Source organism: Paramisgurnus dabryanus, chromosome 2 (genome assembly GCF_030506205.2).
Source record: "Paramisgurnus dabryanus chromosome 2, PD_genome_1.1, whole genome shotgun sequence".
Classification (NCBI taxonomy): domain Eukaryota; kingdom Metazoa; phylum Chordata; class Actinopteri; order Cypriniformes; family Cobitidae; genus Paramisgurnus; species Paramisgurnus dabryanus.
In genome coordinates this window covers 26,909,525-26,935,558 of record NC_133338.1, presented here as the reverse complement: position 1 = coordinate 26,935,558, position 26,034 = coordinate 26,909,525, and the positions used below count along the sequence as shown (strand labels likewise).

Sequence of the window (26,034 nt, the reverse complement as noted above, 5' to 3'; positions counted from 1 at the left end):
AGCCAAAAGCCGTGGTAATTAAATGGCAATGGAGGGCTTCCTCTGTGGATGTAATGGGTCACGCGAGAGAGCAGAAGTGTGAGAGATCAGCGCTGGTGTGGAAAAGGGTTTGTACTCTGAGGGTTTGGTAATAATAATAGAAGCATAATAGCACACTAGCATGGTCTTGCAGTCAGGTCCTTTACACCATTTAGAAGAAAAGCTAACAAAAACATGCGGATGGAAAGATTATGATTGAAATCTATCTCTGTCTAAAGAAAACAAGGTGACATGCTGCGTAAAATCTTTCCAGACTACCTGAAATGTCTCCTGTTTGTGATTCATTCATATTTTGAAAGTGACAGACAATTTTCATTATGCATTGTGCAAAAAACATGAAGGTCAAATGAAACATTTTCCTGCAGCTGTGAAAACATTTCTATCTGAGGCTTACTGTGCAAAGTGACACAGCAGTCAATAATCTGATTAACATTAACTATTTTCTGTAAATAACTAATAGACAGATCCTAGCTTATTCAGTCTTTGTAATTATTTTAAGCATTACAAGGACATTTGTTTCCTATTCTCCATTGAGAATCATTGAATCACTGCTGAATTGAATCCCATTGTAAAAACATGATTGGTTAAACAACAGCAGGGCTTTGTTTTTGTGAGAGGTGTGATGTCTAAAGACATTTTTGCAATTCCCTGAAAGACAAGCTTACAAAACCAGTGAGAAAACATCTGACTAGCATGACTAAGCTGGTCCATTAGCTAGACTATGACTAAACTAGTACTTACCTATGATCTAAAATCATCTTTTCTTTTTTTTAGCACTGTTAAAGTAGTGCAGCTTCTCTCGTTCTCCCTCAACAATGATTCTTGCACCCAGCTGCACAAAACTCTCCTGTCCTATTTAAACCTGAGATATTTTCTCTCTATAGACTGCCCATACTGACACCCACTTTCATGACATGCGCACATGGGCATGAAAATACATGCTCGAACACAGACAGCCCTACAGAGTGCTTTTACACAACCTTAAACCTGAGGATACCGACTAATCGAAATCATTCGCACACATTTATTAACCTTCAGTAGCTAAAACACACAAATGTTTATACGCACGTCGTGTATAGCGTTCCCAGTCAAGGGTGTCAGTTCTCATCATACTGGCAGATAATGACATAAACAGAGCTGTAATAATGTGGGTCAACAATCTCATTAAATTAGGGATGGGAGATAAATTGATATCTCCTGACAGTTGTGTGAATGTGCGCTAGAATATCTCTCATAGTCAAGCTTCACTGATGACAATTCACTCTGTGTGTGTGGAAGCATGTGGGTTTATTTTATAATGCCACGGTCACACTTGACTTATTCATGCACCATTTGTACCCAGACCCTTGTGTATATGGGCTGCAACTGGATATGATGCACTAAAGTGTTTATTCACACATCATTTATTTGCACCGCTTGCACTTTTGTTGTTGTTGAAGAAAATGTGATTGCGCACACTTTTAACTTCAATGTTTCCTCGAAAGGCCACAGTGATACAAATTGAGTTCATCACACTTTTTTCTAAGACTATTGGTCATCCCAGTTGTCAATCATTCTGGTGATATGTATACGTAAGGCCGTCGTATGTGCTCGTCCCTAGGTTTGCTTTCTGCTCATGCGCACATTCAGGTGTATATGTGTGGTGGGCTACGGTTTCAGCCATTCATTGAAGCTCGCGTTCTCGCCGTATTTTTTCAAAATGTCTGAGGATCGCAGGAGAAAAAGGTGTTTACGAAGTGTATGACAAGAATTGAAAGGCCACTGAAGAAAGAAACAAGACCAGAATGTTTTTGGGAGAATATTTCACACAGGTTGTGCCTCCCACTGATGCCTCAGTCACGAAGTTTCTACTCGACAGGTAAAGTTTGGCATGCTATTTGGAGGAATTCATTTAAAATCACTGCTAGTAAAAGTTGATGTAAGCTATGATTAGCGATGCTAGCCCTGGCACAAGTCACCGACCGCACAGACACGGTAAACATCTCAATGTATGAGCCATGCCGTCAGCAACTTGTAAACAGAGCGAAGAGAAGAACTAGACTCCTGCATGCTGTCTTCTCTCTCTCTCTCTCTCTCTCTCTCTCTCTCTCTCTCTCTCACTTCCGGTGCGTGTTGGAAGCGTTTGGGTGCGTGTGAGGGTTCTCACGAGGGGGGAGCGATTATTTGGACCTTTTTTGCGTCTATTACTAATATTATTCTTTTTTTCTTTTATTTTACTAATACTTTGGATGCAACATCAATATAGTTATCAGTGAGTTTTAGTAAACTTTTTTGGAAGCAGGATGGCGTCTGCTTCGGCAGGGGCAACGCCACCTGTTTCACTTCGCCATGGCATCAGGTGTGTTCCTGCTAGTGGTGTGACTGTGGAGGATGTATTAATGGCTGTTGGAGAGGAGATCGGGTATGGAAATATTTCATCGGCTTCCCGTATGAATAAGGCCGTGGTAGTCTTTGTGAATGACGAGTCTTACGTAAACCGCCTGTTAAGCAACGGAATTGTGGTAAGTGGAGAGTTTATTACAGTTTCACCTCTTGTCGCTCCAACTAAAAAGGTAACAATATCTAACGTGCCCCCTTTTGTCTCTAATGAGGAAATTGAACGGGGACTTTCACGTTATGGAAAGTTTGCTAGCGCGATCAGAGTACTTCCACTTGGTTGTAAGAACGAAGCGTTAAAACACGTCATGTCTTTTAGAAGACAGGTGTTTATGTTTCTGAATGAACCAGACTTGGATGTGTCTTTTAGAGTGGTTCATGAAGGAAAGTCTTATATGATTTATGCTAACGCTGGAAGCTTGAAATGCTTTGAGTGCGGGGATGTGGGTCATAAAAGACTTTCATGCCCGCATAAAGCTGGGACTAGTGGGGAAAATGCGCGACTGGGTACTTCGGCCGTCGTGGCTAATTCCCCAGAGGAAGCGCTGCTTTCTGTTGTTGAGGAGCGTGAGGCTCAATCTGTTGAGCAGTTGGAAAACAAAAGTGGTCAAAATGACAAAGATGCTATCGAATTAGAACTAAGTGAAAATGGTGTAATAAATGACAACGTGAATGAACAAGTGTATGATGAAGTGGTAGATGTAAATGATGACGATTCAAGGCATGATGAAAATTGTGATTTGGACATGAAAGATGATGATACGCTCTCTGAGATTTCGGATATGGGTTCGCAATTAGCAGGAGAGGTGTATACGTTACAGGAGATTAATGATTTTCTAGATGCAACTTTTGGTAAGACTGTTGATGTGAGAGATTTTTTTCCGGATTCGGAGAAATTTATTTCATCAGTGCTGTTGTGTCAAAGAACGGCTAGCTATGAGGCTTTAGATAAAAAGAAGAGATTTAGATTGAAGAAGATGGTAACAAAATTAAGGAAAGATAAACTTGTTCTCACAAGAAATCAAAATGAATAATTTTCACGTGGTGGCTTGTTGCTGTCTTCTCCTGTCTCTATCCACTCTATATTTCTATTCTTTGATGGATGCTTTGAGGGTGGGATCATTAAATATTAATGGGGGAAGAGACAGGGGTAGATTAGCAGTGGTTTCTGAATTTATTAGAATTAAAAATATAAATGTTTCATTTTTACAGGAGACACATACTAATAAAGAGAATGAAACTGTTTGGGGTATGTGGTGGAAAGGCAAGTTTGTTTTAAGTCATGGGACAAACAATAGTGCTGGGGTAGCCATTTTATTCTCTGTAAATATGAATGTTAATATTTTAAATGTAGAAGAGGTGGTGGAAGGTAGATTATTATTAGTACAGATTGAGTATGAGGGTACTGTGTTTGTGTTTGTCAATGTTTATGCCCCAAATAGTGGTACAGAGCGGCAATATTTTTTTGTGAAATTAGGAAATGTATTGCAAAAGTATGATAATAATGTGTGTCTTGTGGTAGGGGGAGACTGGAATTGTACAACAGATTTTACTGTTGATAGGAATGGGGAGGAACCTCACAGTCAATCAGCTCTCACTTTATTAAAAGTTATGCATGAAAATCAATTAACTGATGTGTGGAGAGCAAGAAATATGGGTATAAGACAGTATACATGGTTGAAAGTGTGTGACAATAGAGTTTCTGGTGCAAGATTAGATCGATTTTATATGAATAATGTTTGGAATAACAAAGTAATGGATGCATGTATTTATCCAAATGGTTTTTCAGATCATCACATGATCATGTTGGTTTTAAATGTAAAAAAGACATTGAAATGTAATTACTACTGGCATTTGAATGTGAAAATATTACATGATGTTTTTTTTGGTGAAACTTTTAAAGTATTTTGGAATGATTGGAAGTTGAAAAAGCCTTTATTTGAGGATCTTTGTCAATGGTGGGATGTAGGAAAGGTGAATATAAGATTACTTTGTCAGAATTATGCTTTTCATACATCAACAATGGTTAAAACAACAGTTAAAAATCTACAAAAGGACATTGATTTGTTAGAAAAAAATCTTGATCCTAACAATGAAGGTGGATATTGTGATGTTTTAAAAAGGAAGAAACAAGAACTGAACTCTTTTTTGCATGAGCAGGCAAAAGGGGCATTGATAAGGGCAAGATTTTGCTCGATCAAAGACATGGACGCTCCAAGTGCCTTCTTTTTTAATCTTGAAAGAAAAAGTGCTCATCAAAAGCAAATGTGTCATCTTCGTCGTCATGATGGATCAGTAACTTCAGATCCATCTGAAATGAGAAATATAGCAAAAGATTTTTATAAAAACTTGTATAGTGCAGAAAGTTGTGACGTTGAATGTGGTGATGACTTGCTTAAGGATTTACCTCAACTTGGTGATCAACAAAAAAAGGCACTGGATACTCTTATTAGTTTTAATGAACTCACTGAAGCCTTGCAACAGTTAAACATTGGACGTTCCCCTGGAATCGATGGATTGCCTATAGATTTTTATAAAAAATTCTGGTCTATATTAGGGCAGGATTTGTATGAGGTGTTTTTAGAATGTATTAGAATCAAAACTCTTCCCACAAGTTGTCGTCGAGCAGTTTTGTCTCTGCTTCCAAAAAAAGGGGACTTGGGTCTTCTTAAAAATTATAGACCAGTTTCTTTGTTATGTTCTGATTATAAATTATTCTCTAAATGTTTAGCAAATAGACTTAAATGTTGTTTAGACTCGTTAATACACAATGACCAAACATATTGTATACCTGAAAGATCTATCATGGACAATATATTTTTGTTGCGGGATGTATTTAATATGAGTCAGTTATATAATATAAATCTTGGAGTTCTGTCACTGGATCAAGAAAAGGCGTTTGATCGCGTAGATCATGAATATCTTTTTAGTGTTTTAAAAAAATTTGGGTTTGGCGAGAGATTTATATCGTATATTCAGTTGTTATATTGTAATGTTTTTGTCATGGTCAAAGCAGGTGGTGGACTAAGTGAACCGATATCTGTGTCCAGAGGCATTAGGCAAGGTTGTCCACTTTCTGGGCAATTATATAGTTTGGTTATTGAACCTTTGCTATGCAGATTGAGAAATAATCTTAAAGGATTTGTGATTCCTAATTCAAATGACAGTTCTAAATTGTTTTTATCAGCATATGCAGATGATATAACTGTTCTTATTACAAATCAAGAGGATATTAGAATTTTAAATCATACTATTGGTCTATATGAAAAAGCCTCTTCTGCAAGAGTAAATTGGGCTAAAAGCGAAGGGCTTATTTTTGGTAGGTGGGAAGGTAGAGGGTTTCCTCAACTCCCAGGTGGGTTAGAGTGGAGACAGGATGGATTAAAACTATTAGGAGTTTATTTGGGGAACGACCAATTTCAAAAGAAAAATTGGGAGGGTTTGCTGGAGAAGGTGTCTGCCAAATTGTCGAAATGGAATTGGCTATTGCCACAATTGTCCTATAGAGGTAGAGTTCTGGTTGTTAATAATCTCGCTGCATCCATGTTGTGGCACAGGACTATTGCTATGGAGCCACCAGAAGAACTTATTCAAAAGATACAAAGGACATTGGTGAACTTTTTCTGGAACGGACAGCATTGGATCCGTGCAGCTGCCCTTTATCTTCCAAATCAGGAGGGTGGTCAAGGCTTGGTGGATGTGAGAAGTCGGATCCGGGCCTTTAGGATACAAGCTGTACAGAGACTCCTTTACAACCAAGAGGTCGTCTGGGCCAAAACAGCAAATGTCTTGTTGAAGAAGGCAGGAGGTCTTGGATTTGATAAACACTTGTTTTTAATAAAATTGGAAGACGTAAGCCTGTCGGAGCTCCCACTTTTTTATAAGTCTATGATGCAAACATGGAAAGCTGTCTTCAAAGTGGAAAGAGACATGGATGATGTAGGACACTGGATTTCAGAAGAACCACTGTTTTTTAACCCATTGATCCAGACTAGATTGCTGTCTTCGGTCAGTGTAAGGAGATGTTTGTTGAAAAATGGTGTTCGGAAACTTGGACATCTTTTGGGTGAGCAGGGCTGGAAATCTGTCGAGACTCTTCAAGAGATGACGGGCTTCAATTCCTTGCGTCTTGTTTCTAAGCTGAAGGAGGAAATATATCATGCATTACCAAGTGGTTTTAGGACCTGGATAGAACTGAGACAAACACAAGACAGGAGTGATGGTCAGTTTTTTCCAAAAATGAGAATTCTCCCGGCCATAAATGAGGAGGATGAAGGGGATTTTGTGGATTCCATATTGACTTTTAAGACTCCTGAATTGGATTATTTCGAGGATGTGAGTAAGAAAGCAATTTATTGCATCTTAGTTAAAATTACACATCGAGAATCTTTGAAGCATCAAAAAGCTTCTAGATGGACAGAACTGTTACAACCAGAACTTCTCGTGAGGGACAGGTGGCGCGCCCTGTATAAACCCCCTGTAGAGAAGCGGACTGCTGATCTGCAGTGGAGGATTATTCATGGGGCCATAGCTACAGACGGGCATGTGGCACACCTGAATCCAGCGGTAGTTGGGGTATGTAGATTTTGTGGGAGGCAAGAAGATGTAGAACACTTGTTTTTAAGGTGTAATAGACTAAAAGATCTTTTTGAATTGCTTAAAGCTTGTTTTAGAGGGTTTGATGAAGATTTTTCTGATAAGGTGTTTATTGGGGGAGTGAAATACAAGGTTTCAATGAGAAGAAAAATGTGTCTACTAAATTATTTGATTGGAACAGCTAAACTAGCAATCTGGAAAACAAGAAAAAATAAAGGGTTACAGCTTGCAACAACTGAACCTGAGATGATGTTTAGATATTTGGTAGAGGGAAGATTGAAAATTGAGTTTGCTTATTATAAACTTACAAATAATGTGATGTGCTTTTGTGATGTCTGGTGTTTTTAATGAGGTTTTATGTACAGTGTATGAGGACATTCTTGTTATCAATCTTTGAAATGTGTATGTTGATATTTTGCATTTGTTATTTATTTTTTTTCTTTTGGATTTTATTTTGGTTGGTTTTAATATTTCTATTTTTTGAGGTGTAATGTAAATTTGATGTTAATATCATGAAGTAGGCTAATAAAGGGCGTGTTAAACCTCTCTCTCTCTCTCTCTCTCTCTCTCTCTCTCTCTCTCTCTCTCTCTCTCTCTCTCTCTCTCTCTCTCTCTCTCTCTCTCTCTCTCTCTCTCGTGTACGCGTTTAATTCCCTCTCGGGAGGAGGTAGAGTGTTGCAAATTGTTTTTTTTTTAAGTGGAGGGGCGGTTCTTTTCAAATATTTGGGAAAATCTTCTGCTATACCTTTATAGTAAGAAAACCTTAGTTGAAAAAACTTTCACTTTTACAGTGTATCTCTCTCATCTTCACTGACCTTTTTTGAATAAATCTAAAAGTCTTAAAAATTCGTCCAATATGCTTATTTTTTTTGGTAAACCTCCTTTAACTGGATAAAAAACTCTTGCAGCTTGAAAAAACTTGAACCCAACTCATGCACATCGTCATTCATCCAATTCATCTTCTGTGCACTTAGAGGAATTCACATTTAACAGATTCTGCCAACAATTTCTAAATGGCCTGAGGCGACCAGGATTAAGCAGATTTGAAGCGAAAGTGTTTGATGAAGGTATAATACATACAGAGAGCATTCAGTCAATATCACACTATCTCAGTTTTGAAGGAGTTGGCATTTAGCGGCTTTTGCATCTGAGCTCATCAATTCTTGGCTATGACAGCTAAAAAGTTAGTACGGTAAAAATGTAATAAAAAAATCTAGCTTTTAGACATTTAAACGGGTCCGGCTTTATCTCTACACTGTAAAAAAATTCCGTAGAAATTTCAATGTTATTGCAGCTGGGTTGCCGGTAATTTACCGTAGATATACATTTATGTTATTTACTGGCAAGAGTTTGTTCAAAGTTAAATAAATTTCAAATATTAACAAGTCTTTATCTTTACAGAATAAAACTATACAATAACAGCCTCATGCAAAGCATTCTGGGAACCAGAAATCATCATCAACCTTTTTCTGTTTTTTGGTCCAGATTTTGTTTCCCAGAATGTTTTGCTTGATGCTGTTTTTTAGTTTTACTCTGTAAAGATAAAGACTTGTAAATGTTTAATTTTCATTTAACTTTGAACAAAATGTTGCCAGTAAAAAACATAAATGTAAATCTACGGTAAATTACCGGCAACCCAGCTGCAATTTCTACGGAATTTTTTTACAGTGTACCTAAAGCAGTCTATAGTGTCTCCTGGTTTTAAACTGAATTTCAATCTATTCTTCACCTGAAGTGGGTAATGTTAGTAAGTGAATGCTATTCTGTGTGACATTTAAAGGTTTCAAAAGACTTTTAAAGATAAAATAAACTCATTAAACCAACCATTTCCACTGTATGGAACAGAATCATGAATAATCTGCTTAATATCTTCTCACTCTTGGAAAAAAGAATGGCATGAAGGTGTAAATTTATGGGTGATTTGTCTCTTTAAAAATGAATCAGGATGAAGCAGAACACGCTTTTAAGAACAGAGGTTCAAGGTCAAGCAAAACGTTTACATCTAAAATTATCTAAGTCTTCTTTTCTTAGAGCTACAACTTTTCATTTCTTTTTGCCTGGAGTAAAATATTATTTTGTATTAAAGGTCACATTCTTCATGATCCCATTTTTATTGTTAGTGTGTAATGTTGCTATAATAGTATAAATAATACCTGTAAAATTGTTTTTTTTAACAGAATTTCCAAGCCTACAGTGAACGGCCAGTTTGGACTACAGGCCTCTACTTCCTGCTTTAATGACGTCACTAGAACAGTTTTTTGACTAAACTCCGCCCACAGGAATACGTCAGTCGCCATCTAATGGCAAGCTACTGTAAGCTGCTATCGAATCACAACACACTAAACAAACTACACAATCAGAAATTGTTACGTATTTCTGAAGGAGGGACTTCATAAGACATGGAAGCCATCATCCCGTTTTGAGGACAGTGAAAACAGGACTATACAGATAAGTAAATTGTGTGAAAAATACCATGTTTTTTACACGTGAAACATGAACACATGTTATATTGCGCACTGTAAACACAATCAAACCTTCAAAAACACAGAAAGAACAGGACCTTTAATATTTTGATTGTTTCTTTTTGTATGAAAACCCAGACTTATCTTAGGGTGACCATACGTGCCATTCTTCCCGGACGCGTCCTGGCAAGGATTTCGGTGCATCTTCCAGAAGTCGTATTTGTTGACCGCATACACCATTCAGTTAAAAATATAAGACATACAATCATAGTTTCATTCCCACCTTAAAATGTAACGGTTGCTTTTCTGTAATAATAATCCTCTATGACATATGAGGTTAACAAATACGACTTCCGGAAGACGCACCCGAAATCCTGGCCAGGACGCGTCCGGGAAGAATGGCACGTATGGTGACCCTACAGTACCTATCTGCACAATTTATGACTGATAAGATTTGCTTTACAAAAATAAATAAAAAGAATAAAGAAATTGTTAATCATCAGTGTATTTAAGGATATTATGACGACATAAAATGTAAGGAAATCTTTTCATACTTAGATTGTGAAACTACAGTACAGTTGGCATTTTGTCCTCTACAATATAGATTATCTTTTAAAGCTTTTTTGTTTGTTGGACCCAGAACGTTATGAAGACAGGTTATGTGAAAGTGGTTAAATTGAAGAAGTCCAAAGATGAACCAAATACTGTATAACAAACATGAACTTGAACGAACACGAGGAAACATTAAAGCAAGACAAGAGCCAATGGGAACGAACATGAGGGCTATATATACAGACAATGGGAACACAACACATCAAACAAGAGAACTAATCAAAACATAAACACAAAAGACATGGAAACCAATAGGAACATGACACATCAGGGAACAGGGAAACGAGACAAACAAGACAAATACTAAAATCAAAAATTAAAGACACTAAAAGAAACATAGCAAAAGCCTATCATTGTGTAATACATAATATATTTTCCCTAGGTACAGTATGCGGATGAAAGTGCTCATGTTTTTCATTTAACTAATGATACTTTCTTTGATCTGCCTTTCAATGTTTGATTACAAAATGGTCCTTAACCTCTAGTGAGCTATGGTTTATTGTGTGTTTGAGTGTGTGTGCGTGCGTGCGTGCGTGCGTGCGTGCGTGTGTGTGTGTGTGTGTGTGTGTGTTTGCGTGCGTGCATTTGTGAGTGTGCATTGCCTATGGCCTACCAGAGCACAATGGCCCTTTAATAAACTTGCCATGACTCAGAGAATTAATGTTTGAGATGCAGAAGGTCTAACTAAGGCTGCCCTGCCAGAATGATCGCTTAGCTCTACACCCATAAATTTTTCATAAGTGGCCTCATCTGCAGGGAAGGAGATGTTCATCACACCAGGAAGCCAAGCATGAAAGGCCATAAAAGAAAGATGGACACATCTGCTGACTGAGATGGACTCACTGTGGCCAATAAATGTAGGTAGAAGATTGCTAACACATGGATCTGGGCTGCTATCATAAGTGCTGAGATACAGATCTTGCTATTTCATAATTCTGCTTGTAAGCAAAACATTGAATCCCAGGTTGAACAGGTGTTGCTCCTCTGATTGTCAACCTATTTTTATCCTCAGATATAGAACACACTATCAAAAATTCATATAAGTAAATCAACCCAACCCTTACTGTTAATCACAAGTGTCATGAACAAATTGCAGGGTGTATTTAACACTATGATTACCCGTGCACACTGTACAAGGGCCAATATTTGTCTAATTCATATAGCTATTTTATCAGTTATTATTAAAATGGTGTATAAGTAAAAAATCTTTAATCCTCAGTTTTGTTTAGACGATTATCCAAAAATATCAGAGAAGAAAAAATGGCACTGTTGATATACAGTAGAGAAACAATATAGAGCTATAAAATGGATTTTATTAACCACAATAACCGTTCTCTGACTTTACAAATCTGAACACAGTTTGTGACATAAATGCAGCATAAAGTTTTCAAGAGACTTAATAAAAGTGTCAAATAATACTCCTTTAAATCTCATTGTCTCTATGAAAGAAAAGTTCCTTACATTTTTCCCATGGGTCCAGATACAGTAAAACAAATATGCATTTGACAACTTTTAATTCGGTTTCATTCAGTTTCTCCAGCGCTTGCACATTTTTAAAACCCATTCACAGTTACAATCGCAGACCACATGCAGGAAACTGGGGGTGTGGGAGAGGGCAGATCCTCACAAACAAAGCACGCTCCAGAGAGACAGACTTAAAACCTCATGGGTAGGTCCAGCATTACCTTCAGCTCTGTGTAACAGGAGGCAAGTGCTGATGCAGTCTTTCAATAAGCGGAGGCAAGTGGGCTTGTTACTTATAGCAACCAAGAGCCAATAAGAGAGCAGAGGAGACAATGCAGCCATTGCAATGAGGCTTAAAGGTATAGTTCTATCTATAAATGAAAATTCTGTCATCATGTACTCAACCTAATGTTGTAAATCTGTATGAGTTTCTTTATTCTGTTAAGCACAAAAAAATATATTTTGATAATAGGAAAAACAAACACTATGGAAGTCAACAGGTACCGCCAACTGTGTGCTTCTAATCATTTATCAAAATATCAGAATAAAGAAACAGATCAAGCAGGAAACAGGAGCACCATTGACTCCCATAGCTTTAAAACGGTTTGGTTACAAAATATTTGCTCCTTTGTGTTGAACAAAACACAGAAGTTTATGCAGATTTGTAAAAACTTGAAGGTGAGTAAATTATGACATAACTTTCATTTTTGGGTGAACTATCCCTTTAAGTGAGAGCAGCAGCAGAACTTTCTGTCTTAAAGGACAAGTTCGGTATTTTACACTTAAAGCCCTGTTTCCAGATTGTTTATGATGAAATAGAACGGTTTTGACTAAAATTTGGACATATGATGCTGGCTCGAGAAACGGGTGTTTCTTGTATCACCTCCCACCTCTATAATGGCTATATAGGTGCACTGGAACAATCCTTCCTAAAATGCATTAAACTTTCGTTTACAAAGACGTGAAACTCACCAAGTGGTCAAGGATGTTCATTGATATGCTCACACAAAAATCGCTGCAAAAGACGCATTCCAACAGGTTTTATCGTAGTTTTATCCAACTCCATTGACTTGTATTAGATGTGCTGTGAGGTACGGTATTACTCTGCCGCTGGGAACGCTGTTTGTATTATTGCAATTGGCAAAGGCGGATTATCGCCACCAACTGGGCTGGAGTGTCTATGAGGCTGTTTACACTTGGCATTAACATGCGTTTTCGTCGATCGGATCACAAGTGGGCGACGTTAATGCCAGGTGTAAACGGTGTTCAAAACGTTTTGAACGCGTCCGCTTCCGACCACTTTCAACCGCATTCAGCGGCGGTAGTCGAAACCCTTTTCGATCAGATTGCTTTTGTAGTGTAAGGGGCTGTTTACACTAGATATTAAGATGTGTTTTCATCAATCAGATCACAAGTGGACGAGAGAGACACATTACGTTTACACCTGGTATTTAAATCCGTCTCTTTTGTCCACTTTTGAACGCTTCTGTGCTGAATACTGTGAGGGGGTGGTCTGTGAGACGGTGGGCAAATCTCTCTGCTGTCATTCAAACTCGAGCGGGAGTAATTATGAGTTTATATGGACGCAAAGTAATATTATGTTGGAGTCCACTGCTTGTTTAGCAAGTAAACATGCTGCACAGAGTTTTGTACGTGTGTATGTAAGAGCTTTCTCTGAATTTTCAGCGCAATAGGATCGCGCAAATTTCACACGCTTTCAAAACGAAACTACGGAGATCCTCCGCTTTAGTTTTATCAATGAAAGGCTAAAAACAGCTCTGTTCACCGTGTGTTCACGCCAGAAGTAAAAAAAAGACGTAAAACTTTTGTTTAATACCTCAGATTAGATAAATGGGCGGAGAGAAGGCAGACTTGTGTGGCTGTTCGAACACATTCAACCACATATGCGTTCCGCAACTCCAAAGCGATCCGATCGAAAGTGGTTTCGACTACCTCTGGATGTGGTTGAAAGTGGTCGAAAGTGGACGAGCTCAAAACGTTTTGAACACCGTTTACACCTGGCATTAACGTCGTCCACTTTTGATCCGATTGATGAAAACGCATGTTAATGCCAAGTGTAAACAGCCTCTAAAACGCACATGTGGTTGAATGTGTTGGAACAGCCACACGCAACCGCCTTCCCTCCGCCCATTTATCTAATCTGAGGTACTAAATAAAAGTTTTTCGTCTTTTCTGACTTCTGGCGTGAACACACCGTGAACAGCGCTATTTTTAGCCTTTCATTGATAAAACTAAAGTGTCTGATCTCTGTAGTTTCGTTTCGAAAGCGTGTGAAAGTTGCGCGATCCTATTTCATCAATTGAGCTGAAATTTCAGAGAAAGCTCTAACATATACATGTAGGGCTGTGACGGTCATTATATAACCGTGAGACCGACGGTTATAGTTGAACACCGTCATTAGAACTCTATAACCGGCAAAACCGTGTTATTAAAATATTTAAAAAACATTTTTATCATAAAGAATTTTTAAATACTATTTAAAACAATTGTTAACAGTCTGTATTATACGCCCCACCATGTTCTCATGCAGTTTAAAATACAGAGCGTAGCAGATACTGACAACGCGCTGACATTCAGGACAGACCAGGTTACTTTTCGGTTACTTTTGAGATTAAACATATTAAACAAAGTCTCACCTTTCAAATCATCTCTTCCTTCTAGTTAATTTATAGCATCAAATAAACATGAATGACCATAAGAAGGAATGTTGTTTTAACCACGGAAAGGCGTCAGTACACTCCTCTTTTCAAGTTCAAATCCTCCCATGCTAATCTACTAACTCTCCTGAAAGCACATATACTGCTTGTCTTGCTGTTAATTTTAAATAAACGTAGAGTAAGTAGCTAATCAGTGTCTTGTTTATTCAAACACGGTTTATTTCGCAAGTGTGAGCACTGAACAGCGCGTACTGTATGTGGAGAGCGTTTGCCGCGCGTGGCCATTGTCGGCTGCGTTTGCAGCGCATATGTGCAGTTTAATAACAGTATAAAAATCTCAAGTTCATATTACTTTACTTTACATGCATTTATGAGCAAAACCTCTTCAAGACGCTTTTTAACCCACATGCTGGTCCATGTAATGACAGATATAGACACAATTAAACCTGTTTCTCTGAAGATTATCAAAATAGATGAAAGAGGATTCATTTATGCTGAGCAGAGAGTGACAGCGCAGTCTTCTGTCAACAGTGTGTTTTTAAATATTTCATTGCTTTCTGTTAAATTGCTTAAAGTCATTACTGTTAAAAACACCCCATACGGAAATGTAATATATGTGAATATATGAAATATCCCTATATGAAATATATGGTAATATAAAGTAGAAACATATATGTACATATATGTACAACCATATATGACACCTATTCGAAAATGGAACAATTTCATATATTGACATATATGTCTATCCCATACAAATATATGTCTATGTGTGCAAAAAACATACATAGACATATATGTCATCTATATAATTATTTATATATGTGACATACATGACTTCACATATATGTCTAATATATGTTGCATACATATACTTATCATATATCATAAAATAATTAAATTTGAACCGTGGTTTTTATCTATTTTTCGCATGTTTCAGAGCACAGGTAGGACGTACAACCCATTCACACAACTTAACACACAAACACAATTTATTATTTGTAATGTACCTGATGAATCCAGTCGGGCCTCGAACCCGGGTCCTCACGTTGAAAGTCGTCCGCGCTATCCACTGATCCACCCAGCAGTTGGATGGGAGGGGCTAACAACTTAAGCTATTTGTGTGTTACTGAAGTAGGCGCTGTTTAGCTTGTATTTTACAGTGTTCGTTTTATTATTCCTCCTGTTTTTATTTTATGCAGGGGTACACAGTGCAAATTTAACCCTTGTGCATTGTTCAAATTTAATACATCCACTAAATTAAACATCTGTAAAAATGTATCAGATTATTTTTTCACTTTTTTTGCATAAATTTGTTAGTCAGTTCTGATCAAAACTACCAAATTTTTACAAAAATTCCATGATTTTAACTCTTTAATTGCCAAGTTCATAAGTGGATATGGGGAAAATCTAAATGACAAATTTTCAATACAAAAAGTGATTGTAGACTGGATTTTTTTAACCTTTTTCGCAGTCTTGGGCATGTCAAAGATAAAGTAAAAACATTGGCTTTTGATTATTGTTTTCTTCCTCATTTATTGTTAGTGGCTGTTTTTGCCCCATTGACTTCCATTATAACCACATTTTTTGATTGCAGAGCAATGACACCTTGTTATCATGCATTTTTGAATGTTGGTGGTTTTTCCTTTTGCAAAGAGGTCAAATTTGTCATTTTTACTGTTGATCACCATGTGGCACCATTAACCCTTTAGTAGACCTGTGCTGTGCAGAGCTTAATTTCTAGCTTGTACATTGAGTAATATGGGGGCGGTTTCCCGGACAGGGATTATCTTAATCCAGGACTAGGCCTTAGTTTAATTAGGAAATATAATTAGTTTTACAAAACATGCCTTACTAAAAACATTACCTGTATGCATTTTGAGGCAAAACAAAGGGCCCTGATGTATTTTAAGATATGTCAGTGCAAGTTGTTTTCAGTTTGGACAGCTCTTAAAAATGTTTTAGTCTAGGACTAGTCTAATCCCTGTCCGGGAAACCGCCCCCATGGAGTATAACTCCATAATAAAAGTATAGTATTGTGCCAAATGCATGCAGTTTAAAACTAGGCAGGGTTATAATGTTATGACCCTAATAATTTTTAAACAATATATTTACAGACCTATATAGGCTATGTTGTTTTAGAAATCTAGACATAAAACATATTGATATCATATGGTTGAAGCATACAGTATCATGTAAAAATCCATCTTATATGGTTGTAAAATACAAACCCATATAAGAATTCATACATATACATATTTTAAATATATGTATTTAAATACATTTTAATTTGAGTATTCCATATAGGTTTAAAACATATATCTTCATATATCAAGAGTATCTATATATGTGATATTAATATATGTATTTATATACATTTTAATATGAGTATTTCATATAGGTTTAAAACATATATCTTCATATATCAAGAGTATCTATATATGTGATATTAATATATGTATTTATATACATTTTAATATGAGTATTTCATATAGGTTTAAAAAATATATCTCATATATCAAGATTATTTATATATGTGATATTCATATATGTATTTATATACATTTTAATATGAGTATTTCATATAGGTTTAAAACATATATCTTCATATATCAAGAGTATCTATATATGTGATATTAATATATGTATTTATATACATTTTAATATGAGTATTTCATATATGTTTTAAACCTATATATTCATATATCCAGAGGATCTATATATGTGATATTAATATATTGCATATATATGTAACATATATGCCAAGATCGGTTTTGATATAGGGACATATATGTCATATATTACATTTCCGTATGGGACACTTGGCATCACATTCATGATTTTATGGTAAAATGACACTTTCGCGTCAATCCACAAGCATTTAAACGAACAAAACGCCCCCCACAGACGGTTATGTTATGAACCGTCACATTTGACTCACGTCATAACCGTCATCACCAATTCTGAAACCGGCACACCCCTATATACATGTACAAAATACTGTGCAGCATGATTACTTACAACAAAAGCAGTGGACTCTGACCTAATATTATTTCGCGTCCATATAAACTCATAATTACTCCCGCTCGCGTTTGAATGACAGCAGAGAGACTCGTCCCCCGTCTCGACAGACCACCCCCTCACAGTATTCAGGACAGAAGCGGTCGAAAGTGGACAAAAGAGACGGATTTAAATACCAGGTGTAAACGTGATGTGTCTCTCTCGTCCACTTGTGATCCGATCGATGAAAACACATCTTAATACCAAGTGTAAACAGCCCCTATTATTCAAGCTCTCAACGGAAGAATGTACGGGTGTGAGGCGTTTGGAAAAATAGGTCCACAAGTTTACAACGAATGGTAAAACACCTGTTGGAAAGCAAATTTGCAGCGATTTTGTGTGAGCATATCAGTGAACACCCCTGACCACTCGGTGAGTTTCACGTCTTTGTAAACGAAAGTTTAATGCATTTTAGCAAGGATTGTTCCAGTGCACCTACAGTATGCAGCCATTATAGAGGTGGGGGCTGATACAACAAACACCCGAAAATTCTCGGGCCAGCATCAAATTTCTGTCAAAACCGTTGCATTTCATCATAAACAATATGAAAACAGGGATTTAAGTGTAAAATACCAAACTTGTCCTTTAACATAATTGGAAATTCCGACCTCATGTTGTGTCAATCATGTTTACACACTGCCTCCGAAACGTTTATTGGTCATAAAGAAATACGGATCTGGTTAATTTTCTGCATTTATTGCATCTGAGTAAAACGTTTTGACATTCAGAGCCATCGTACAAGCGAACGCAAAACCAAAACAGCATCTGACAATTTGATCCACTTCACCTCGCAACACAGCACTGTATGACAAACAAAGTGCAACATACAAATAGATGAAATATAAAGACTGATCAAAAGTGACATAATTGTCAAGTATGGTAGTCCATACTCGAAAAACAATGTCTCCATTTAACCCATACCAGTGAGTAGTGAACACACGCACACCTGCAACAGTGGACAGCTATCTCTACAGCGCCTGGGGAGCAATTGGGAATAGAGAGCCTTGTCAAGGGCAACCTGCTGGCCATGAGACTAAAACCAGTATAAACCTTCGGTTTCCAAAAATTATAAAGTTAGATTGATTGTTTTTTACGGTTTAGGAATTTTTTGCATCGGACTAAATTAATATTTAAGGTTTCTGTGGGTGATGAATTTGTAGGATGACAAAAATGCAATTTCGGACTACAGTGTGGAAAGACGGTAAAACTTTCAAAACTGTACTCAGATTTGCCAGTCAGAAATTTCTCAAATGTGTCACATAAAATTCCTTTGAGTTATCTGTTCTGTTTTTCATGTAAATTGTATCACTCTCTACTGTTTCTGCACATCTACAGCAACACATCTCATTTGTTTTCTTTTGATGAATGTTAGAAAAATGTCAATTGATTATTTACACCAAACTGATCATAAAAATATGAAGCAAAATATAACTAAAATAGTATACTCCACTAGCATATGTTTTGGTTTAGTTTATGGTACCCATCATGAGATGCTGGTTTGGTTTACACACAAGGCTTCTTAAGTAGCGTTGCCAAGTTTCATTTCAGTAAATTATTTCACTTTAATTTCATTGTTTGACATGACCTTACTTGGTCAATATCAAGATTCAAATTTCACAAAATGTTCTTTGCATTATGTAGTATGATTTCATCTAAAAAAAAACAGTAAATGACTTCATATTCACATGCCGACAGTTACATCTGCAAATGTATCGGACTGCAATAAATTTTAAAGCCTCAGCAACACAACCAGTCATCCATATACTAGAGCTATGAGTGCTAAACCACCATCACTAGTAGAAGGAGAAAGCCAAAAGTCAACCAGATTAATTACAAGGTCAAGAAGTTCACCTCTGCCACCTTTACAACCCTACCAGGCGTTCATTATCATCCGTGCACATGTGTCACAATCTCCCTCTCTCAAACTCTCTGCTTACATAAGGAGCGGGCTGCCGTACCTGTAGGGGATCCAGTCAGATGAGTGTTTGGAGCTCATATCTGTGCGTATTGAGCGGCTTCAGAGAGCAGGGGGAGGGTGGAGGTAGCGCAGTAGGACAGCAGAAACGATGCCAACGAGTCCATGCAGCCAAACCATCTCCGGCACACACACACTTGTCCCCCTGCTATCTACAAACCCCCTGTCTCTTCCATTCACACGGCACCCTGCATGCAGTCCACAACCGATCCTCTTCACTCAGGCATCGCGAGGCTCTGATTGGCTGAGGTTTTGCTGTTTGTTTGTTTCCAATCAACTCAATGCAATCCTCTGTTTAATTTTTTGCAGTCACCGTCTGTTTCTCGACATCATCTGTGGTTTGTTCAGTCTCACGCGTTGCTCTGTGTAGTGTGGGTCTCGCTGTGTCTCAGCTGAACCTCGTGCAGACTGACTGGCTTCCTCTCTCTCTCCCTCTCTCTCTCTCTCTCTCTCGCTCGCTCTCTCTTTTGCTCTCCCTCTCTCTGTTAGATTGCTGTCATTATAACCTTACAGTCCCAAGAAGGGGACAACATATAAGAGTGAATCCCTTTTGTCTAGATTCTTTGATGTTGGTTGCAAACGCTCTGCCGGTCCATCAATGCACACATACACGGAAAGCTATGAAAGCAGTAAAATGTGTTTTCTGAGCCATGATTTATTCATCCCTTCATTGAATCCCGGGCTCATTAACATGGGACAGAGCAGCTCAGTTGTAATTGTCTTTGATTTAACATGCTGAATCCAAACTCAGAGCACCATTTTGTTTTTGTTTGGTCCTCTCGATACTTCAGTCGGCAAATGAGGACCTGACTTCATATACATATTTTAATATCAGCATGATCTGACTCGCACCTTTACTATCTGGCACCGAGCACAAAGGCAAATATAATCATCAGGAGCATTGTCTTTTAATGGTAAACATCATTATTATCATATAAACAAGATATGCATTATTCAGAACTGGCTGCTGCAAATCAAACATTATGAATGCTGTTTTTTAAAGGAATAGATTGGCCAAATATGAAAATGCTTACTTATGCATTTGGTAGACACTTTTTATCCAAAGCCACTTACATTACATTACAAGCTATAAATTTATTATTAACTGTGTTCCCTAGGTTCGAACCCATGACATTTTGTGCTGCAACACATCTGCTCCTGTGTAAATTTTCTCATGCTATCCCAGATGCATATGGCATAGGACAGTGGTTCTCAAACTTTTTTAACTTTCTTTAAACTTTTAATTAAACAAAACATATTAAATGATAGAAAGTAGTGCTGCTGGTTAGTAGCCTTATTTTTTTTAGGTTTAATTGCACAGAATACATGATAAATTAATTTATTTTATAAAATGTCATAAAACTGCGGCCCCCCTGGCACTATCTTGCGGCCCCCCAGTTTGAGAACCACTAGCATAGGAAATAATTTAAAATTAAAATGCCATCATGTTACTTTCGTATATGGGGCTCAGCAGAGGCTCCAAAAAGTACATACGCTCTTAAAAGGTTCTTCACAGCGATGCCATAGATTAGAAGAACCTTTTTGGGTTCTTTAAAGAACTATGTACTCAAGGTTATTCAAAGAAACCATTTCTTTATACATTTTATCATCTTTTCTCACCTTAAAGAACCTTTTGTGAAAGGTTCTTCAGATGTTAAAGGTGCTTTGAAGAACCATTTAGACAGAAAAGGTTCTTCTATGGATATATTTTACATCCATCTTTAGTGTACATCTATCTTTAAAGTAGCCAAATGAAGCTGAACGATACGTTTGTGAGAAAAAAAGATTAATAATGTAACATTATTAACGTCAAATCTCATTGGTTCTTGCGTGTCTTGTGACAAAACATGAATGTGACTATCGAAACCAGTCATATTCGATGTTATCAAGTGTTATTTGAACTTACCATTCTGATCTGTATGTTTCCAAGGATACGCAACATAAATGATGCTCTGCATCAATTCTCTGTGATGAAAATAACTCATGCCTGCACAAGCTCAATAGAGTGACATTTAGATCTTAAAAGATTTAAAAAAAGATTTTAAAAAAATTCTTGAATCACTGGTTTAAGGGATAAGCTATATGAACATGAGACTATTTACCATTACATTTAAAAAATATACATTTTCTCTCTCGGAAACGTATGGATTTGCTTTAGAACTATGTTTCCCAATCAGGGGGTCGGGGCCCACAGGGGGACCTCAGCAGATTTAAGCTAAGCTAAATAAAGGCAAAAATCAAGATGTTTTTTATTTTTTGGCCATTTTAGTAGCGTCTAGTGTAGTCTAGTCATTCCATTTAATTTTATTTGGAAAATATATATATAATATATATTTTTCACTTAAAATTATTTTTCACTGAAAAAGCATAATATTTGAAGTTGATCCAACTTTGCATTGGGACAGTAAAGACAAAACAGCTTAAAACAGGTGAAAAATTAAATGTGACATTCTGGACTTTTGTCTCATCACCTTTTCCATTATTTTCATAATACTTATTGAAAGCACTGTACATTATTAACTGAATGGAGTCATTTGGACTACTTTAATGATGGACGTATATGTTTTCTGGAGCTTCATGTTGGCTCCCATATAAGAAGATAAGCATTTAAATATAAAATTATTTCTTTGTGTTCATTTAAAGAAAGAAAGTCATACACATCTGGGACGGTAGGTGAGTAAATTATGAGAGAATTAATATTACAGTATATATATATTTAGTTAATCTGTTCCTATAAAGGCGCATTCACACTGGGCGTCAGCGTTAACGCTTCCCATTCACTTTTAATGGGTGATGTCATGCGTTGGCGAACTGAATTGTGGATCCGTCGGCGCCGCATCAGTGCTGTTGCTCGCGGCAGAAGTTGAACATTTCTCAGCTTTTCAAGCGGCAACGCGTGCGTCAGCCAATCAGATCGCCTTAAGCAAATAACCTAGGCAGAGCCAGCCAATTACGTTTATCGAAGAACGGAGCATGTGTAGCGGCCACTGTGATTGGCTGTTGGCCACGCTTCAGACAAGCCTTCCGTGTAATTGTACCGTAAGTCTGTTTGAGTGGTTCTCAAACTGGGGCCACCTTGGCACAAGTTTTATGACATTTTATAAAATACATTAATTTATCATAAATTCTGTGTAAGTAAACCTTAGAAAAATAAGGCTACTACCCAATAGAAATACATTGTATCATTTAATATTTTTTGTTCGATTCAAATTCTAAGTTTGAGATTTGGGGTGCTGAGAAGGGATACCCCCTGCAAAAGGGGGGCGAGGCGCATGGCATAAAGTTTGAGAACCACTGCTTTAATCAAACATAATGCTGTTTTATCAATCCAGGTTAAAAACCCTTTCCTGGTTTTGAATTATTTGTCCTCCTGTTTTTGCTCACTTTTCTGTGTAATATCATTATTAGCCTGAAGCATATTTTCTTTTACTGTATATCAGCTTTCTCATCTCTTTTCTGGACTGCCTCATCTTTCTTAGTGTCACAGTTGGTCTAGTTGATTTAGAGCATGGCTCAGGCACACACACTTAGCCATGACCATTAAATGCGCTCAGCGGTTTTAACCTTTGTGTGCTGTGGATGTTAGAGTGCCGTTAATTCTGTTTATATGAACCATAACATAAATAATAGAAATCGAAGGAGTAATTTAGGAAGGAAACTTATATTAAGGAACACCTATTTCACTGCTAAAAAACAATGTTATTTTGTGTATTTGGTATAATACGTGTTTGTGTTTTATGGTTCAAAAACACATTATTTTCCACATACCGTACATTTTTGTAGCTCCAGATATCCTCTCTTCCTGAAACGCATTGATTTTATACAAAACTCGTTGATCTAAAAAGAACTCTGTCCCTGATTGGTCAGCTAACCAGTACATTGCGATTGGCCTGAATACCTCTGAAGTCAGCCGGAAATGTGAACTCCTTACCATGTTTGACAATGCAATGCTAACAGGAGTTAAGGGTGGGGTGTATGATTTTTTAAAAACACTTTGTAAAAGGGAGTTGGGCCGAGTACCAAAACACACTTGTAGCCAATCAGCATTAAGGTGTGTGTCTATTAAACAACATCGTTGCCTGGGTTGCGTATGTGTGGGGCGGGTCTATTAAAAGAAAGTCCAGATACTATTGGGGTAGGGGTGTGTTTGTTCAGGTGATTTCAAATTTCAACATTGGCTTTCAGAGATCACGCACCCCGCCTTTAACTTACAGGCTGTGTCCGAAGCGGGAGGAATTATGATAATGTCGGTCTTGTCCACATCACCAATCCCAGGAAGTAAACTGTTGCCTACAATCCGTGTGTTTGTTGTAGTCCAAGAAAAGAGATTTACGTTGGAGACAATAACTTGCATCATCGTTTACTTTGGGGGATGTACCTTTTGCATATCATTAACATGTACTAATACACACTTACACACCAAAGGAAATGTAAAATCGTGAATCGGAGGATAGGTGCTCTTAAAGACGCAAACACTGTTAGATTTTCAACTACACTACTGCAAAGAAAGAGACGCGTATACCCCAAGTACACAGGGTTTCCACACCTTAGTTAACTTCAAATTTCCAGGTCCAATACCCTCAAATTTAAGGACTAAATGTAGGGACACATTTCAAGTGAGAGCAAGGTTACATTGTGTTACCTTTAAAGATACATTGTTACAGCTCCCTTTCGAGGGAACTCGCGCTGTGTAACTACGGTGACACTTTGGGGACGCCTCCAGGGGTAAGTGCGTCTAAATGTGTATATCAAATTCAACCAACGGTGAGGCTTAACAAATAGACAGGGTGACGCAGGAGCCAGGAAGTATATCGCTATCTGAAATATTGCCAAAGGTGGCATTACAGGGACGCAGGAAGTATGGCAAGGGAGATGCAGTGTCTCATTCCCTTCTCAGGGAACAACAGTTACATACATAACCCGAGACGTTTTCATTTGTCAAACAACTATGCAAAAAAGCATTTTTGTATGAATCAACATTCGAATACAGAAGATATAAGCATTTAAAGCTAACAGTTTAGCACGTGTGCTTAAAAAGTCTAGAATTTTATTTTGTTATCCTACACTATACAGGGAATAATATGGATTTTTTTCTTGCATAAAATAGATTCAAGCACTTTCAATGACCTGTATCTATGTATGTATATTTTCAAAAACTTTCCAGGGCCTTAAATTTTCCCCCCAGATTCACAAACTTTAAAAGATTTCAAGGACCCGTAGGAACCCTGAGTATAGTCTGTTCTTTTATGTGTACTAGAATGTACACGCCCAGTTAAATGCACAGCCTCGCAAAGCCTGGTTTATTTAACTCGTACGTGTACACAGACCCATACGTATTGCGACAAAAGCTATGCATCTCCTGGGCTTCATACTACATTCTCATGTACGTGCATGCGGTTACAAAAGTGCACATGTACTATTCTGATAACAAAATGTTTGTCATGTGCACTGAACGTGGACCCTCGTGTATGCGTAAAAACGGGACCATACTTCTAGCTTAAGAGACCATTGTAATCAGAGATGCAGTGGGAGACAAGCAGCACATCAATGTCACGGGTACTCGTAATAAAATAAACACCAACCCCCAACAGTGAACTCAGCTATAAACTAATCATGTATGTATGATTATAACAGATCAAACAAAATCTGATGCTCTCAGCTTCCTGCTTTCTATAAATGTTTCTTGGCAAGAAATTATTGACAGGCAGACAGCTCCTCAAAGCAGTTTGGTTGTCTAAGCACAGAATCCAAATGTGGTCCACAGCCACATTTTTGTTCAGCAAAAAAATGATTTTAATGATAAGTTCCCACGAACAAGATAAGTTGGACGAACACAAACAGAGTGCCTAGAACCGATAAACAGTCCTTAAACTGCTTTTTAGAAAAGAAAAATGTTTGTAATTTCAAGCTCCCTGTGCTAAACAATACAATAAAGAAAAACAATACGAAAATGCAAACTCTGTGGGGTAGGCCTACTTTGAAATATAAAAAAATAAACATTATTATTACAAGGTTAGCATTACATTAACTCACTCCTGCTGCAAACAAGCAATGTAAGAGACCACTCACACCAATAAAATGTATCAGATCTTCAGTGTTTAACTTGTATTAATTCTTTTTTGTTATTTATTGGTTCATACCAACCACATTATATTGCTCTCAAAGGAACATTGCTTTCAAACAAAAGAAAAACACTTGGATGAACTGAACTGAAGATGCAGATCATGTTTGCATAATAGGAAACTGATACTATCATTTTCTCGTCAGTGACCAAATCTATTAGCAAGAGCCAGTGCACCTTCCCCGCAGGGGGACAGAGGTCAACATTCATCCTAGCAGCGGTTAAAAACAGGTGAACGTGGTAGGATATTGCCAGATCATACAGACTCTGCTATGCTTCAACAGGGGGAGAGCAGGTGGAAAGCAGCATGGTTGGTAAATATTTAATGGTGCTGCAAGTTGTTTGAAGTCACACCAAGTTTATTGCCTGCACAGATCTCTTAGTGAAACCAGCATTCACTGCCAGAAATTACGTATCCGTCTATCAAGCTGTGTTAACGGCGTACACCAACCCGACTGGCTGATTCCCCAAAAAAGTCAATAACGTGTGACCGCATGCAGAAATGCTAAGTAGATATTGGTTGTTTTCATTGAAGGTATGCACTGCGGGGTTTCAGTGCTGAGAAGAGCAGTGACAGGGGGTCTCTGTGTAGAGTGGCGCTGGCTGGCGTTGCCAAGGCCAGCGTGCGGGCAGCTGCAGAGCCGGAGTATG

At 37.5% G+C, this 26,034-nt stretch overlaps 1 protein-coding gene across 3 annotated transcripts in view; it reads right to left on the bottom strand.

Annotated features, from left to right (window-relative positions):
* The window catches only part of tub (TUB bipartite transcription factor), a 107,567-nt gene that overhangs the window by 37,036 nt on the left and 44,497 nt on the right, over positions 1–26,034 (bottom strand). Inside the window, exon 1 of one of the 3 annotated variants that reach the window (XM_065267739.2) lies at positions 19,246–19,700. The exons of the other annotated variants lie outside the window; for them this stretch is intronic. Within the exon in view, the coding sequence (XP_065123811.1) occupies positions 19,246–19,283 (38 nt within the window). The 5' untranslated portion in view covers positions 19,284–19,700. Of the gene's footprint in view, positions 1–19,245; positions 19,701–26,034 lie in introns of those variants that run through there. 3 annotated transcript variants of the gene reach the window in all.